The 17,875-nt window shown below is 45.1% G+C and overlaps 3 protein-coding genes across 8 annotated transcripts in view; 2 read left to right on the top strand and 1 right to left on the bottom strand.

Annotated features, from left to right (window-relative positions):
• Positions 1–505: 505 nt before the first annotated feature.
• On the bottom strand, positions 506–3,386 carry rasd2b (RASD family member 2b). Its single transcript, XM_037472444.2, has 2 exons — positions 2,622–3,386; positions 506–2,439 (listed from the first exon to the last, which is right to left on the bottom strand). Exons 1-2 carry the CDS (start codon positions 3,337–3,339, stop codon positions 1,895–1,897), a joined length of 1,263 nt encoding a protein of 420 aa, XP_037328341.2. The 5' UTR covers positions 3,340–3,386; the 3' UTR covers positions 506–1,894.
• mycbpap (mycbp associated protein) lies at positions 2,868–14,207 on the top strand. 5 transcript variants are annotated; one of them, XM_062564413.1, is made up of 20 exons: positions 2,868–2,913; positions 3,833–4,022; positions 5,182–5,252; positions 5,378–5,507; positions 5,634–5,740; positions 5,879–6,062; positions 6,231–6,346; positions 6,502–6,652; positions 6,788–6,903; positions 9,428–9,543; positions 9,935–10,043; positions 10,542–10,734; positions 10,833–11,020; positions 11,145–11,291; positions 11,599–11,697; positions 11,887–12,014; positions 12,130–12,245; positions 12,323–12,450; positions 13,494–13,658; positions 14,017–14,207. In XM_062564413.1, exons 3-20 carry the CDS (start codon positions 5,190–5,192, stop codon positions 14,104–14,106), a joined length of 2,346 nt encoding a protein of 781 aa, XP_062420397.1. In that variant the 5' UTR covers positions 2,868–2,913; positions 3,833–4,022; positions 5,182–5,189; the 3' UTR covers positions 14,107–14,207. The 5 variants fall into 5 exon arrangements, with proteins under 5 accessions (XP_062420397.1, XP_037328334.2, XP_037328336.2 ...); XM_037472437.2 differs by having other exon boundaries at positions 2,898–2,913; positions 3,772–4,022; XM_037472439.2 differs by lacking the exon at positions 2,868–2,913 and adding an exon at positions 4,142–4,171 and having other exon boundaries at positions 3,393–4,022.
• A 396-nt stretch (positions 14,208–14,603) lies between these two features.
• The window catches only part of epn3b (epsin 3b), a 10,019-nt gene continuing 6,747 nt past the window's right edge, over positions 14,604–17,875 (top strand). The window contains exons 1-2 of one of the 2 annotated variants that reach the window (XM_037472434.2): positions 14,604–14,671; positions 17,590–17,828. In XM_037472434.2, coding sequence (XP_037328331.1) covers positions 17,760–17,828 — 69 coding nt within the window. In that variant the 5' untranslated portion in view covers positions 14,604–14,671; positions 17,590–17,759. Of the gene's footprint in view, positions 14,672–17,541; positions 17,829–17,875 lie in introns of those variants that run through there. The other variant, XM_037472436.2, reaches the window with a different exon arrangement.

Below are 17,875 nucleotides of genomic sequence, written 5' to 3'. Positions count from 1 at the left end.
CTGTGAACCAGTGAATAATTGACTGATGACAAACACTCGCTTTACACCTTGTGTTTGAAGGTCATGCAACGTTCCTAAAACGTCAGTGATTTGCATCAGTAGCAGACCATGAATACAACGTGGAAAACTCCTCAAAACACTGTGCTCAGCTGGTGGACCGCGTTCCACTGAATAACAGTATTTCCTGAGAAGGACGAGGCCGAGCAAAGAAAAGGCGCCATGTTTCAGTGGAAGGACGCCTGCGTGTGTGACTCACAGAAACAGATCAAGGAGAACAGAATGTGAATCCTCCCACGTGCACCAAGAGGCTGGACTGTGTGTGTGTGTGTGTGTGTGTGTGTGTGTGCGTGTGTGTGTGTGTGCGTGTGTGCGTGTGTGTGTGTGTGTGTGTGTGTGTGTGTGCGTGTGTGCGCGTGTGTGTGTGTGTGTGTGCGTGTGTGCGTGTGTGTGTGTGTGCGTGTGTGCGTGTGTGTGTGTGTGTGTGTGTGTGTGTGTGTGTGTGGGATTGTGTGTGCAGGGATCAAATAAAAAGGGCCTCAAGTGTCACTGCACGTGCAATAAAGTTTTTGGAACTTCCAACAGTATGAAAGCAAAGTTTAGTCTGCACAGACATAGAGAACAAGAAGCATAACATGAACTCTTTTTAACAACTCAAACAGACAAGCAGTTAATATTGCTACATCATCTTACTCTTTGATTTGTGGAAATTCACACCAACGGCGACTCTTTCTCATATTTTACAACCATTATATGTTGAATACATTTCTCATCTTCATCCCAAAAGTATTTATCCTTGCAATGTGAGAAGTGAAAATGACAATGTATGCAGAACAGCGTAGATGATATACAGTATGTTAGGATAAAATGTGTCTGATTATACATTATTTTCTTATATTACAAGAATATCAATGCAAGATAATTATCTTACTTTATAGTATGTTTCCTATGGATTTACTGCTGACTTTGAACTTGGGTAACTTGGTTTCCGTCTATCTGCACAGACATCACTGCACATGCATTTATCCTTCTAATTAATTAGACACAATCAAATGATGTTTTGAGCAGTTGCAGTAAAGTGTGGCTATAGCTAACGTCGGCCATCAAAATACAGAGTTCTTTCTCTGATTATTACTTCTGTTTAAAGTATTTTTGAGATGGAAGAGTTAAATAACAATAATTACCGGTGGTAAACCTGCCCAATGATATTCAATTGAATTAAATTTACAACAATTTCAACAATACATTATTTTCTTTTTAGTGAGATCTACAATAGAGTAAATGTTTTCTTGGAGGACAAGTGAGAAGCAGATATGCAACTTTCAATGTCATCGTAAAATGGAATAAAAGATGACAGGTCGTCAGGTGATTTTTTATGAGGCTGCCAAATGTGACTTTACATTGTGTCATTTTAAATTGCTTTTTTACAAATGCCGTAGATCATGTGAGATATAAAGTGACAAGCGTTGCTTGTTGACTACTAAGGTGTCATTGTTACCAACACTAAGCTGTTAAAATGAATAGTAGCAACAAACATCACAAAATCAAGTGTGAGCCGGCATTGAGTGACAGGCCTGAGAGGCTGTTTTAGAAGGTGTAACTTCAGATTTCCAACTGAAAACCTAATCTGATTGAGGAGTTGATCACTAATATATATTATTTTAGGTTATACAACAGTTATGGCTACAATAATAATGTTCCTGATTAAACATCCTCTCACGTTTCACAGTGGAAGAGGTACAAACACACTGCATGCACTGGATAGATGGCTGTATAAAAAATAAAGACACATTCATACATATATACAAGTAAGCAAGCATATTTTAATTGGAAAACATCTGTAAATTGAATTAGACAATGCCACTGCATTATATTATGTACATATCCTTGTTTTGTCTCACTGAATCTGACATTTTTCCAACCCTTTGCCCGGATTTCTTGCGGTATGTGAGCCGATAACATGTCGGAGATCCGTGCTGAAACTTGGCCGACGGACCAGCGGGTACAGGGCACCGCAGGCCTCCTCGCGTCCCGCGGCCTGACAGCCCTTCGCAGGCATACGGCCTGCCCACATCGATTGGTAGGATCGGATGGAGAGTCTGCGATGCAGAGACGGGCCAGTTTCAGTCGGAAGCCCGCCGAGCTTTGCCAAAGTTTCGAAGACTTTCTCTAAATTCGTGCTTTCCTTTGCAGATGTTTCAAAATAGGCACAGTCATCTCCGAGGACCCGTAGAACCTCTGCCTTAGATATTCCTCCCTCAGACTTGAGGATATCCACCTTATTGGCGCAGACCACTAGGGCAACCCGTGGCTGTGCGCAATGCTCCGGCACAGAGGATTTGGTGAGCTTGGATTTGGCGGCAATGATCTCCATTCGCAGGGCGCAAACCTCCTCGAAAGAGCTTCGTTCATCTAAACTGAATACTAAGAGAAAGATGTCACCTGCAAAGAAGAAAGGAAATAAAAAACAACCCTCTATTAGTTGACATCTATATCCATAAAAGCATTAACGCATTAATATGAATTAACGTTTTTTTTCTATCAAAACAAAGCTAGAACACAAAGAAGCAAAAAACTGACACGCATGTGTAAGTTTCTGCAGGCGTCAGTGAGCCGACACTCACCCGTGAGGATAGACAGCCGCCTCTTGGCTGGGAAATCCCTTTCCGCGGATGCGTCCAGGACATCAATTTGGTACGTCTCCCCACGGATACGAAACATTTTCCTGAGGAAATCCTCGGAGGTGGGACTGTACTCCTCCACAAATCCGTCCCTGAGGTATCTTCTCAGGATGGAGGTCTTGCCGACCCGTGGCGCACCGAGAACCACGATGCGCTTACAGTTCTGAGGCTTGGTCGGTGCTCGCTCCTGCCGAATTTGGCGCTCCGCTTCCCCCTGGAGAACCAGAGCTGCCAGGTGATCAAGGGGGGATCTCTTGCAGGGATGGCAGCTGTTGGCTGTGGATAGTTGCTTTACGGCTACATCTGAGCGCGTCTTCTTTTCCCTTTTCCACTGAGACGAGGCCACTTTGAGTATCCCCAACCCCATTTTAATTCCCGACGAAGTCAGGTGTTGCGACGCGTTCTTGTAAGCCAGTAAGATTCCTGTGGACCCGGCGGACTGCCCGTCCATAGTACCATGACATTGAGGGTCATCAGTGGTGGAACAGCTTAGCTGGCGCTCAACGGGGATGGACGTGGAGAGTCTGCCTCTCTCCATCGTTTTAGGACGATTTTGGCTCCACGCAACAAAGTGGGCAGAATCTGCGATGTGACTTTTCATAGGACCACTAAGCTTGTCTCCAGCGCTGTGGATGATGCCAGTTGTCTTTATATAGTCCATCCTCCACCCGGTGACTCATCTGCCTCATGCTGATTGACAGGAGGGGGGGGGGGGGGTGTCGATGCGCTCCTGAGTGTGTTGGCAAAACATGATGTGGGCTTTACAAGAGACCGCATATGGAAGGCTTTCAATTCTTTAACCGTGGCTTGTTTTTGAAACCCCTTTTATAACTTCTGGGATGCGTTTATAATGTGCCTTATTGGGTTAAAACTGTTGTTATAGTGGGCTGCTGTCAGTCAAAAGTACAAAGTAAAAGTTGTTTTTTTGCTTTACTCGCACACCCAAAGAAGAAAAAGGGAATTCCAAATATGTCTGCTCAATTTCGTTCGGAAGGATAATCAATAATCAATATCAATCAATAATAATCAATTACTTAAATATATTTCTAACCACAAATTTCCTTGCTCCTGTTCTGTCTTCTATTTTGTTCAGGGCTTTTAATTTATTGTGTTTTCTGTAATGTGTAAATTGTTTTGTTTTGGACTAATGGAAGAAAGACAGAGCGGCTCTTTCCGTTGCCATGGCGACCACTAGAGACCACACCGGCTCAGGGAGCGCAGCGCTAGCTTGGTTAGCATCGCTAGCTAACTAACGCCACACGAGAGGACAGGGACCGTTGTCTTCACCGCAGTCGGACCCAGTGAGCCTCGGCGACACAGCGAAGACGGTCAGACGTTACGCAGGTCAGCTAACTGTCAGTTAACCAGAACTTTCGGTGTCTTCTCCACTTCTGTCCGTACGTGTCTTCCCGTCTAAAGATTGACATCATGGCTGAGCGCCGTGACATCTCCACCTGTTCCAGGAGCTGTAGCTGCATGTGTGGCAGGAGACGGTTAGTTAACTCTCAGTGACAATACTTTAGTAAAGGTAGCAATACCGCCTACCGAAATGTACACTAGTAAAAGTAAAACACTATATGGAGTAACGGTTGGTGTCAAATATCAAAACTCATGCACTTACTTTTTATGAACTATTCTTAACCTGCAAAATAACTAATGTAATCTAACAAATGTAACACAATAGTACAGTAAAAACAATTCCCCCTGAAATGTGGTGAAAAAGAATGGAAAGTGGTATTAATGGAAGTACTCAACTTGAGTAAGTGTACTTAGTTGCATTGCACTTTTTATTTATAGTGAAACGCTATAACTAAAAAATGAATTTTGATATAAATGTCAGGAAGAAATACGATCACATGCTTGTGATAAATTCATTCATTGCAAAAATTCTTTCCTCAAGGGCAAATAGAGCACTTATCTGAATATGTTAAGTGTAGAGACAGGACTCAAACACAGACTCACAAAAAAACACTTTAATAATCCACTTCAAAATTTAAAAAAAAGCCAAGGGGGGCAAAACACAGACGGAGGACCAGGAACCTATAACTGACAGGCTATCACACGCATACACAACAAGCACTGACGCAACAAGAGGCACAACACACACAGGCTTTAATACACAGGGGAGGTGCAGGTGGTCGGACACAGGTGGAAACAATCATGGACACTGCAGACAATCACAGGGAGGGACAGGACAAGTAAACCCAAACTGTGACAGAATATGCATCATCTGTAATGGAAAACGTGAAGGAAGCGACTCAGTTCAGAAAAGGTACACTCATTGTTAGTGTGGCCATGGAAACTATAATCAGGCTCTGGTAGAAATGAACAAAATTGCATATTCGTGACAGTATTCAAGGTTAATCTCTTTGAGTGTGTGTGTGTGCGTGCGTGCGTGCGTGCGTGTGCGTGTGTGTGTGTGTGCGCGCGTGCATGCGTGCGTGCGTGCGTGTGTGCGTGTGTGTGTGTGTGCGCGTGCATGCGTGCGTGTCCTGTCCTTCAGAGAAGAAGATGCTAAAAACATCAGTGGAGGATATCAAAGCTGCTGGTATTCACCCACAGGACCTCAATAAAGTAAGTCCATTTCCTCCATGCCCCCAATTTACAATTATTTGGAAAATGTTTTACATTTTCTTTGTGCCACTGTGGCTTTCATTTTTAAAGCAGTTGTATATGTAACTGAGAATGTGATGATGCAGATTCATATACCAAAGCCACCCAATGGTCGTCAAAAAGCAGCGCTCATGACAGCTGATGAGGAAGGCGATGTGGTGCCGGTGGCCCATCCAGTAATTCCCGACCCTAACTCTCAACTTCTGGACTACACAGGTTGGTCAAATTCCTTTGCTCTCATGGACAATAACACACTTTGCCAATATAAACGTTATCCTCGCCATACTATGCCTCCATGTGACTAAGATACACATTTTCTCTGTCCTATTCTTCTCTTTTTAGGCACTGGAGGCCTTCGCTTTGATGACCACGGCATGGTTCTTGCACACAGCATTCTGGGTAGTTTGGAGGATTTCAGAAGTTATCTAGAGTCCAAAGGGAAGACGGAGGTGAAGTCAGAAGACATGACATGATTAAAATAAGAGTTCTTGACAAACAGCATTTCAAAATCGGTCATTCCAAAAAGCTAACGAATCGAATAAGTGGATTTAATCTCAGTCACCTCTGGTTCCTTCTCCACCATCCAGATGTTAAAGTGCATCCCAAAGTCCAGCACACATGATCAATCCGAGGCCCCGGGGAGTCCTCCTTCTGAGGCTGTGGAGAATAGGCACAGGATCCCTTCAGGGCCCAGAAACGTTCCGTGTAATGCCCCCCAGCATCGGCATACACGTATGACGCAGCAAAGACGTCAGCAGCACTTCTTATCTGGTGAGCCGATTGAAGAAGATCTGATGCCGGTTTCTCCTCTTAAGCAAATTAAAGAGCAAGATTTGCGCTCCTTAATCAGGACTATTTCATTTTAAGAGTATGCATTAACGTTCAATCTTTGTCTATCCATCTCTTTCTTCATCATCTGCCCTTTTCATCTTCTTCCAGACTTGCTCGACAGGCCAGTTGAAAACTTACTGATGAACCAAGCAAACCGCTTCAGAGAAACCCAGGAGAAGAGGGAGGTTCTAGACCAAGTCATGCCAAACATCCACTCTGGATATGTATGACAAATATTGACTTCCTGTTCTCCTCGGTGTCTTGAGTCATCCGTCAGAATAAAGATCTAATATTTGTCATATTTCTACAAAACAATGACATAACTTTCCCTGCTGCCTCTTCATTCATGCATGGGCTTGCTGTTACATCCATCTCTCAGGGTTACCGTGTGGGCAGCGAATTTTGGAGTCTGCCCCAGCGTTATGGAGATGCTACGAGTGGCATCTCAGCCACTCTGACTCAGGCGGAGACGGGGGGGCGGGAGCCCGTCCCACAGGTTGGACAGCAGAGAAGCATACGCCAGGAATCAGGTAAGCAATGAAAGCTACGCGCTGTCCCAATTTTCCCCCTCGGCTGGAAAATGTTTCCTCTGATTGGGCTTTGACCTGAAGTGCTTTCCTAATTCCTAACGGCATTCTCTCTGTGGGAAATGTTTCTACCGCTAGGAATTAGTGCTGAAACTCTGTGTCCAGCCTCTCGGACTTGGGACCGGAGTGGATGCCTGAAGCAGCAGTGTCAGGAGCTCAGAGAGGTTCTAGGGGACATGGACATCAAAATGCCGGTAATGCAGCATACAAATAATAACACTGAATGAAAATGAACATAAGGTAGTTTGGAATAGGCACTTGCTTCCTTTGATCTACTGAATTTGTAACATGTTCTAATAAGTTGGAAAATGAAGTTCACATATAACCCAAGCCAGAGGTTGTGTTTGCTGATTGTTTTCCCTAAAAAACACACACATTCAAGCAGTTAAAACCAGAGATGCTCACGAGTCCCAAAGCTCGAGTCCGAGTCGAGTCTGAAGTCTTTTGAGGACGAGTCTGAAGTCGAGTCTGAAGTCGAGTCTGAAGTCACCGTGTGTGCGACTCGAGTGCGACTCGAGTGCGACTCGAGTCCGAGTCTCAAACTCGAGTCCCCATCTCTTATCAACGTCCCTTTTACCGTAAAAAAAAACCATACCAACAACTTTTTACTCCTCCTTTACTCTTTACTTAATGTTTTTTTTAGGTTTTTCCCATAAAATGAGAAGCGTAGCCGCTAAACCGGAAGTACGTAGATTTTCACAGTAAGAATCGACGCAACCGTCTGTAATGACAGCGGTTACCAGGGTAACGAGGAGAAAAGTTCATTAACGGATATAAATAAATAATCCTGGTCCGACGGGATGTGTTAGCAGCAGTAGGTGACTACACTCGCTGCTCTTGTCCACGTATTGTTTTGCTTCAGTGAGCAGAGCAGAGACAGTTTAAGGAGATCGCAGAGTAAACGGTCCGCCGCTGGAGCGCATACGTCCCGACGTCAGCGAACCGTCAGTCGGACCGCCAGCGCCCCCCAGCAGCGGCATTAGACATCTTTCTCGTGTGTGGCCGCGCGTGCGCAGCCATCAATATATGTCAATGTACGTGTTACGTAGGCAGGTAACGGAGGGAGCGGTATAGCGAGCTCATCAGATTTTTCCTAAAATTAAACATTGTTCACGAGTCCCAAAGCTCGAGTCCGAGTCGAGTCGGAAGTCTTTCGAGGACGAGTCTGAAGTCGAGTCGGAAGTCACCGAGTGTGCGACTCGAGTCGCACTCGAGTCCGAGTCTCCAACTCGAGTCCCCATCTCTGGTTAAAACCGAGACAGATAATGTACGTTTGAGAACAACGGAGATTAGGGTTAGGGTTAGGGATTTTTATTATTTGCGATTTTTTATTTGTATAAAATTTAAAAAACTCATACAAATATATGAATCTGGACTTCATCAGGCAAACGCTTGACCCCATATAGATTTTGATCAAGTTGAAATGCTCTCCTTAGGATATAAGTAAATGCAGAAACTTTACAAAGCCGCACTGTCTGATACTTGTGGCCTAATCTGGTGATTGTCTGACCCGGCGCCATCTGATCCATCTGATCCATCTGATCCATCTGATGTGTGATGCCTCCAGCGACCCATCTGGAGCAATGACCTAACCTTAAAGCTGTGGCAGCACAATCCAAATCCCATACTATTTACACTTCACTTTATTTCTGTACAATAACCTAATTTCGTCTAACCCATCCAGCGCAGATCATCTCTTGTTTGAACACAAACACTGAGGTCCATCCACATCTGAAGTCACTCCCACCCAGAGGACACGTTGTCTCTGGGCTGCTTGCTGCAGAGGGCGTCTTCACAAACACAATGTGATTATCCAGCCTCGGGCACCTTGTTCTTGGTTTTCTATAAGTGGGCAAAGCAGACAAGCACGTGCACAAAAACGTACGCATGCAGGCACAGATTAATGAGGCACTGGAGCCCTTCCACAGGCACTCGTGTCCACATCATTTACATTTATGAAATGTGGAGCATGTCCAGTCATACAGGAGCGCTGATGAGATCCGTGGGGTGACAGACCATCCTGCTCTATACGCGGTACACACTCACACACACACACACACACACACACACACACACACACACACACACACACACACACACACACACACACACACAGATCTGTGCTCGTGACATGAAGAAAAAAATGTTTGGAGAGTGCTCTGTCGTGCTGGGCCGGGGGGATTCGGGCCTGAAGTACCTCCTGACAAACTCACACACAGTGACGGACTGACCTGTTGCCCACGACTTTGTGACATGCGTTTTTTGGCAGGAAGGTGTTTGGGAAAGGCTGAGCTTTTTGAGCTATAAAAGAAGGGAGAGGGAGGTAAGGAGACCAGGAGGATGAAAATAGAGCCGTGTAAAGAAGGTTCTAGTTGGTTCCCGAGGAGGAGGGGGCAACAGCACATTGCGGCTGCATTGTTTGTGTCCCTCTTCCTGTCTCATACAGTAAACGTACACATATGTTTTCAACATCCATATGTGTAACATTGTTAGGGCAGGGGAGGTAAAGCAGTTTAAAACACCAGTGTGACTGAAGAGCAATGCTTGTGTTCATCGGACCTCGTCCTGTCATATTCTCTCCTCTTCTGCTGCACTTTAGGGTCCACGTGGAACATGCATTCCCAAATAGGACTTTGGGTGTTACTTTTCAGTAACAGGAATCAGTGGACATACGATGCTGACTACTTTGTTGACAACTCTGTGTCACTTTGATTGCAGGAAATCAGCGGGCTGGAGATCATTGGCTCCAGTAAGCCATTCACCTCAAAGAGCGGTTCCCCACTTGAGGAGGAAGAGGAGGAGCCAGACCATGGAAAAACAAGGAAGGAGAACCTGTAAGCTGTGATTTACCTATTTCAAAGGCACAAACAACTCAATTAATGAACTCACCAGCCAGTAATAAAATGTTGTGTTCATTAAGTTTGGAAATGCCATGTGATCAAGTTGTTTAACAGGTTAGGTCTGCTTTTGCATTGTCCTAAATGTTACATCTGCTTTAAAACTCATGCTGTGAAATATGTCATTGTGACATTTTCAAGTTGGACAACAAACGCTTGAATGCATCACGGCCTCTAACGGCTCTTCTTTCAGGAGGCGGTCCGCCCGTCCTGTTTCTAGCTTGTGGGCCGTGTTCTTTTTTAGAATCCAAATCCACAGCCAATGACTGACTCATTCCCCATGTGTCTGACCGGAGTGGTGCTGCTGCCGCCTCATTGTCTTCCACAGTGATCCCCTGACACAATGTGAGGGTGTTCAGTCAGATGCTCTGCTCATTCCTGCCCTGAGGTTCTGTGGTCAGCTTGCTAGATGGACTGGAAACTCTACGACTGAAAAGGTACCAAACGACATTTACATAGACGGTGGGCGTGTATGAATTTCAAATAATGAGTTGGTGCGTGTTACACATAGATTTATGTTTGTAGTTACAAACAAAAGTCTGTCAGTTGCAAAATAACGTTTTTATTGTGGTACGAGATGTTTCGTAACAATGAGAAGCCATGTTATATCATACCTCTAAACTATACAAGACAATTTACTCAATGACCAATGTCATCAAATAAATAGAAACATGTGTGTTTATTCTTACAAATCATTTGCCTCCAGAACATCACAAATAAGTATACCTTGTCGAATAAAACAGGATTCAGCACTTACTTTGTCATCTCATGAAAAAGATGTTCAAAGTGTTCCTGTGTTCATGTTTTACACATATTACACACGTCTGTAAACAGCTCGATAATTTGCTGTTTCTCTTCCTGCTTTTGACACTTGAGACCTGCCTTGCTTTGATTTGTGTCACCTTCTCTCCCTCTCTCATCCACTCTTTGATCAGGGAAAAGTAGGACTCCGAGCCACATTAATCTTTGAGGCCCCGACTGGAGAAATTGCCTTTTCCCACCTGGAGCTGCACAATGAAGGCAGCACAGCCATCTTCTACAGCTGGGAGCAGCTTCCTGTGGCGCCCAGCTTTGCTAAGCTGCGATCCCAAACAAAAAGCCTGCACTTCTACTTCAACTCCTCGCCTGGTACACACTAGACACCTGCTGCCCACCCCCACTTCCATTGCCTAACAGTACAGTGACACTGTAGCCTCCTGCTTTACATTTCTGCTTCTCCCATCCAGGTGTGATCCGTCCCCGTGACACCCAGCGGGTTGACTTCATATTCAAGTCGGAGGGCCCAGGCATTAAAACTGAACTGTGGCAGCTGCACACCCACCCTGTGCTGCTGCAAGGAGCCCCCATGCAGGTCAGGCTGAGAGGAGTGGCTCAGTACCAGGACAGAACTGCAGACCAGAGGCTTTTCATAGAGGTTGTGTGCGGTTTGAACTGTGTGTTTCAAAGGTAGACACAGAATGGACAGATGGCACTAAGGTCACCATGACCTAACGCCCATTGTTTTCCTGTCTATGTTTCTGTTGCGTGTGCACGGGCAGACAAAGCTGGAAGAGACAGTGAAGGTTAAAATGTGTCAGTCGATTGTGGATGAGGTGCTTTGGAGGGTCCGCACCCCAGAGAGACCAAGCTCTCCGGCAGAACTCTGTGTCAATGAAGAGCAGGAGTTTTTAAGCAAAAACCCCAAGGTAACTTTACAAGTGAAGCTCACACTTCTCTCGTGATCATTGGAGTTTATCAGTGTTGTGGGGAAAATGGAGGACTTGTATTTAATAGTCATTACAGCTCTCTTAACTTTTCGTGTTGTCATAGTTAATCACCCCAAAGGGCAGCACACTCATTTTCTTCTCTTCCCCTGAGTAGTGAAGAGAAATGAAGACATGCATTGTAGCTGTTAGAGCAGGATTTCTACCTGTGAACATTATCCACCTGGACAAGAGTCTTGTAGTCACATGTTTATATCCTCCTCAATAAATGCTCTATACATTGTTTTAGTTGCAGTACCTTCGTCAACCAGTGGAAGACCTAAAGAGACTGTGGCAAGATTGGCAGCCGGAGCGTCCCTGGGACTTCTCCGTTCACACACTCCGACAGGTACATGGATTTTTTGATGTTACGGTGCAACTTGGTCGGTGCAACAAAAGACAGCAGTAGATTTAGCGAGGGAAGATCCAATGGGCCTCTTTGAATGCACTGCTCACCCCTCAGGATACTATTATACCATGATGATGCATCAAAGACACATCCTACTGTATTAATCCATTAATCAATTCTCTTCTTAAGGTTGTTCTGTCTCCGCATGAGCAAGAGTCAGCGCAGGAGGAGAGCCTGGCCCAGCTCAACTCCCTGCTTCTGCAGCTTTGTGAACTTTCTCCACTGAATCACCCCCAGATAACAGCAGCAGCCATAGGGTGAGGCATCGTTTATCCTTCATAGCATCTTGATGTGATGTGGACTCATTATCCACACTCACACGCTTGATGTGGTAAGCCTGCTGCTTAATGTAGTGTCTGGTGCCCCCTGCAGGCAGCAGCTGTGGACCAAACTGCTGGACACGATGGGGGCTGAGGCCACGAGGCTCAGAAACCTGCTGGGCCTTCCAGTGAAAGACCGATGGATGGAACCCTTCATCTCTGATGCTGGTGAGACTCGCAGACTTCCAATCAGACTTAGTCCGGTGAAGATTCATGCTGCTTACTGCTATGTTATTTCATTGCAGAGGTGGCTGAAAACAAAGATGAGAAGAGTGAGAAAAAGGGAGAGGCAGCTGCTAAAGTGGAGATTAGTGGGACAATGCCCAGAATCAAAAGGGAGTCCCAGTCAACATTTACCGAGAAATCAGTGGAGGTGAGGTGATAAAAGCCATTTGTGTTTGTGGAGCTGACTCACTTTTTCTGACTACTATAAAAAATGTTGCCACTGAGTGGCAGCAGACTCAAAAGTATTTATGAGCATGAATGAAACACTACTTCACAACTTCAAAGAGCTGTCAGTTTGTCAATCATTCATTTGTCAACAAGACGACGCATGATGTCTTGTTACTACAGACCACCGCCGCCTTTTGTGTAATAATACATTTGAGGGTTTTTGACCAATTTATGACTCAGTATGTAAGTACAATTCCGTGTGTGTGTGTGTGTGTTTCCTCTTCATCCAGAGGTTTGTCCCCCAGAGAAGTCCTTAGAGTCGCTGAGCAATAGAATGCAGTCGATCCTGTTTTTTTCTGTTTCTATTTGGATCCAAATAATGGCCAAACGCTTTTGGTTTGAATGCTGATGATGGTTTTCCTGCTTCCATCCTCATTAAACCCCCCCACTTTGCATCGTCCCATTCATGAATCTCACTTTGAGTGCATTTTCATTGTCAGCGCTGGGATTCGATGCTGACTGCGTTACTACAGACGAGACGTGAATCCGCCCCTGTTGCAACACGTGTCTCTACATGGCTTGTGTCTCCACTCTCAGCCATCATCGGCCAGTCGAAATGTAATATATTCCATTTTAGAAATATTTCAGAGACGCAGTCTTGTTGGTGTTTTGCTGATTCTCTCCCTGTGTGATGAGTCATGTTTAAGGTACAGCCCGTTGCTCACAGGGAACCATGGTAACAGGACACTGTGTGAAAACACACACCTGCTCTCCAACTGTGCATCCAGGGTGTGAATTCATAGCACCCTGACCCGTCCCCGCCATCTGCACGTATGCACACAGCTATACGTTAGCTCACAACGTCCCACCACATGATGCGATGTATTGAACGCCGTTGGAGTGTGGGAGGTCATTTTTCATGACATAAGACGCATAAAACTACCGGCCGGCTCATTTTGGAAATTTAACCGTACTCAGTAAAAATCAGTCATTTATTGGCAAGTTTGTGTTCAATCTGTACAGGACAGCAAAAAGAAGGGGGACAGAAAGGAGGAAGTGGGGAGAGGTTCTCGGGAGAAGCAAGGAAAGGGAGCAGCCTCGCTGACTGACATCCTGCCAGACAGTCAACATCCTCCAGATGTGGTGTTGAAGTTGATGGACATTTACACAAGGCACTTGCACAGAAAGGCAAGTCTTATATTCATTTTAAAGGGCGTAGTTCAGTGATATTTCTGCTTTGACTCTTGAGAAGATTTCTAAAGTTTGAGAGAGCCCCATGAGGTCGTCTGGTAGGGTTTGAGACTTGAGATTTTAAAGGAATCCCTGTATTACAAACTGGTGTTGGTTTGATATGAGACTGTCCGGCTGCATGTGAAATGAAGCATTCTTTTTGTGGACCTTAAACCACAAATGAAAAGTCACGGATTGCCTTTTTCTTCTCTCATTTTGACCACGATTGTTTTATCTGTCTCTCATCAATCATTTAAAGGCATTGCACAAATCCTCACATCCTGTAAATAAGAGTCTTTATGTATCACCGTGACAGGTTTATGCGCTGATGGGAGACTTGGTGGAGAACCTGTGCGACCTGATGGATGATCTCACTGAGGGAGACGGACAGGACACGCACGATTAAAACGTGACAGGCTGACACGGGAGACCACTGATTGCTTTCAACCACACATCTTTGTACCCTCTGTTTCTCTTTATAAATCAATAAACTGAGTATTCCTCTGGCATTTTCGTCGCGTGTCAATCACACGCGCGCAATCGGCGGGCGCAATGAGCGTTAAGACGCGCCGCGCCCCCGTCGTTTTACGCGCACCGTTGTGATCGTGCATGCCGCGTGCGTGCGTGGATGAGGCCGGCCGAGTGAGTGAGTGAGTGAGTGAGTGAGCGAGAGAGAGGGAGCGAGTGAGCCGTGTGCTGAGGCTTATCCTCGTCCTATGCGGATTTCAGCGCTGCGTGCCCGAGCGGCTCGCATCCAGCCGGGCTACAGGCCGGGCTCCACGCGTCCCCATCCCAGGAAACCCCTCGCGTTTGACCGGATACAGGAGAACCGTGGTCGCCCTGATTCGCGGATCCGAGCGCAGGGGGATTTATCATCGGGACTTGGGAGGAGGGGGGAGGAGGGGGGGGGGGGTAGTAGCGGAGACGCGAGGATGCTCAGTGGAAAAGGCGAGAGATGAGCGATGGGAAAGGTAAGCGGCGCGATGTGTGTTAGTTCCACGGCTAGTTCTGCGTGTGCCAATAATCCTCAGTGGAAGTGGGTACAACGTGTCGGCCACACGTAGCCTACAATGTACGTAGGAGCTGTGTTGCCGACACGTTACACGCAACACGCCACTCTAGTGGCGGCCGGCCTTGCGCACGAATCCGTGCCACACATGGTGGCTCTCACAGGACGATCCAGAGTGAAGTGTGTGTGTGTGTGTGCGTGTGTGTGTGTGTTTGGGAGAGGGCATTACGTAGAACTACCGTGAGCGCCTCCTCTCCATCGCCGGCTGAAATGATACAGCCTACTCTCTCTGCCACGTCACGCATGCGCATTCGTCGGTGTGGACGCGGGGTGAGCATGTTGCCGCATCAGACCGGGCAGTTCTTTAACAAGGTGGTATTTGAAGTTAAATATAGAAGGCTATCAACAGACTCCCTCCAGTTGGGCATCACGAAGCGATGATTTCATCAGGTGACTCTCGGCGTCCATCGTGAGTCATTTGAATGTAGAGCTTGTTTCCTTTGAATAAGAAACCATCCAAAGCCACCGTGGGGCTGTCATCGTGTCCCAGGAGTCGTTACATTAGACTTTGTCATTGGGTGACTTCAAGAAATCCCTCTTAAACAGACACTCTTTTTTGGGGATGTCTCTCTCAGGGGACTTGAACTTGAAGAACAAATAAGTTGTACATTCATGGTTGCAGGGAGATGAATATTGATTTCATGATGTCTTTACCTTTCCTAAGAGGTTTATTAGCATTTCAACAAATGTTGTTTGAGTTATTTTGAGTATTGTTTATCTGATGGGAAGAAATGTGGCCACCTGGTTGCAGAATAAAAGGATAATTTGAATAATAGAGAAACATATTTTAGTTTTGACTAAGCAGCTATTTTAAGTACTAAGTAAGAGACATTTTATGGAACATTGTTATAGATTAAACTATGGTGTATGATGGTGTACAATTGTAATGATGAGTATTTATATAACAATGAGAACGGAAGCTCCTCATAAAGTATACATTGGCATATACTCCTTTATATATAATCCTATATTTTATATATATATAAAAGTATGCTTACACATTTATTGTTTGTGATTCCTTTATTTGGTAGAGCACTTTTCTCGCCACTGTTAAGTACTGCACACAAATACCCCCACATTGTGAATTATCTGTGATGTGTGATAACCTCTACTGTGTGTGTGTGTGTGTGTGTGTGTGTGTGAACACAAAGCTGGAGATGATCCTGCAGAAAGGTGATACTGGTTGAAATAGCTGAGCTTCACTCTCTTCATCGTGCCCTTCATTCTCTCTCTCTCTCTCTATGTCTCTCTATGTCTCTCTCTCTCTCTCTCTCTCTCTCTCTCTCTCTCTCTCTCTCTCTCTCTCTATGTCTCTCTCTCTCTCTCTCTCTCTCTCTTGTACATTCACACAAACACGCAGAGTTTTCTCTGTTGCTGCTTCTTAGTTCCTCTGATGTGCCGATGCTTGCTTTTTGGCATCATGTGACTTCAGTGTGTTTCTTTGGGAACTGTTGTGCAGCAGCAGTGGACAGTGACGGTGAAATTAAATCAATAACTCTTTAAAGGTAAAGTTGTTAAATATAATCATTGTTGTTAGTCATCCTGATAATAGCAGTCTATTAATAATGTTACTCTCTACCTATTTAAGGGTCCCGAATAGGTCAGTGAGCCAATACTGAATTTACTGTCAATGTTAAACTTGAGGGTGTCCATATTACATTCCTTTATGCCACTGATCATAATCATTTTATCCTCACTTCGGCCCCTAGTTTAAATATATTTGATGAAATTGAAGTAAATACTGGACTTGTACCATAAGTTATGTAATACCTTTTATAGATATCTTCCTAATCGAGCACATAAGAGAACAACTTCTATCTTGAGTGGACCAAGTAAATAAATGATTTCATATAGAAGCTCATAACAAGCATCCGTATCAACCCGTATCAACATCGTATATTTTCCTAAATTGTCATAACGATCTAATCGAGCCAAAGAAATGTCTAATAATGCCCTTTTTATTGGAGCAGAACAGCAGTTATGTTCTGATCCTGGAGCAGAAAAATAAGTATCACAGGAACCATCGATTCCTCTGTGTGCTCTCTAAAATATGAATTTATGGGAGAAAATGGGTTGGATGTGTGTGTGTGTGTGTGTGTGTGTGCATGGCTTTAGGCAGCTGCATGTGAGTGTTGGCCTGAATAAATTAAGCTGCCAAGAAGCTTCATCAGACACCTGAGTGCCAGAGCACTCGTGGCCTACTTCCCGAGCCGGGACACATCGTCAGTCATTCAATCCCTGTCATCGGTCACGTTTGTGTTGCTCAGTTTGTTTCGTTTGAACTTAAACAGCGAAGGAATAAATCATCGAGAGCAGCTTTATTCTGACTTAATGTTCTTGGCCATGCTTTGGATCCGGGCCCGAGGAAGGAAATGTCCTTCCATGTTCCCTTCAGGGTGAAGTGGGATGACTTTGGTAGCATTCAAGGTGTGATTCAACTTTCTACTCGTTCAAGCAGATACCTACGAAACTATCACCTGACACCTGCTTAACATCTGCATGAAAGCGTTGCTATTAAATCAATCAGAAATCACAGGAGACTCAACAGGTTTAAAAGTTTTCTTCAGCCACAGTTTTCTGAACAGAATACGTAGAATCAACAGACTTTTCTGATGCCAGTTTCCCAAAATGTAAACCAAATGAAAAACACCAAACAGACGCAGAGTTGAACATAAAATCGATCACGTTATGATTACTGTTTACGTCCTAAAGCATTTCACAATGACCCCTCCGCAGGCTGGGGGCTTTAAAGAGTGAGTATGACCTAAATGTACTTTTAAATATAAATATATATCCATATTCTCTGTCTCTTTCTTACAGGGACGTCCTGTAACTCCACACAGAGAAGAGGAGCCTCCTTTGCCATAGCCACCTCCCCCCCCCTCTCCTCCTCCCGCCCACCTCCCGCCTTTCAGCCCCCTCCCTTCACCTGTTGAGTGGTTTGTCTTTCCCCACGTTCTACCCCCCCACATCCTCCATCACCGGGGACCATGACAACCTCAGCTCTTCGCCGGCAGGTGAAGAATATCGTGCACAACTATTCAGAAGCAGAGATCAAGGTAGTTCTGCCCTCGTGGGTTTGACTTCAAATACAAAAAGAACACAC

This window comes from Pungitius pungitius, chromosome 9 (assembly GCF_949316345.1).
Source record: "Pungitius pungitius chromosome 9, fPunPun2.1, whole genome shotgun sequence".
Classification (NCBI taxonomy): Eukaryota; Metazoa; Chordata; class Actinopteri; order Perciformes; family Gasterosteidae; genus Pungitius; species Pungitius pungitius.
Note: the sequence above shows the minus strand (reverse complement) of the source record. Positions and strands in the feature narration are given on the sequence as shown.

Excerpts from the sequence above, each read along its gene's own strand:
- rasd2b (XM_037472444.2), bottom strand. The coding sequence starts at position 3,339 with ATGGACTATATAAAGACAACTGGCATCATCCACAGCGCTGGAGACAAG. Across the intron at positions 2,440-2,621 it reads GCGGCTGTCTATCCTCACGG|GTGACATCTTTCTCTTAGTA; the intron begins GTGAGTGTCGGC and ends TCTTCTTTGCAG.
- mycbpap (XM_062564413.1), top strand. The coding sequence starts at position 5,190 with ATGCTAAAAACATCAGTGGAGGATATCAAAGCTGCTGGTATTCACCCA. Across the intron at positions 5,253-5,377 it reads ACCCACAGGACCTCAATAAA|ATTCATATACCAAAGCCACC; the intron begins GTAAGTCCATTT and ends GTGATGATGCAG. Across the intron at positions 11,021-11,144 it reads ACCAGAGGCTTTTCATAGAG|ACAAAGCTGGAAGAGACAGT; the intron begins GTTGTGTGCGGT and ends GTGCACGGGCAG.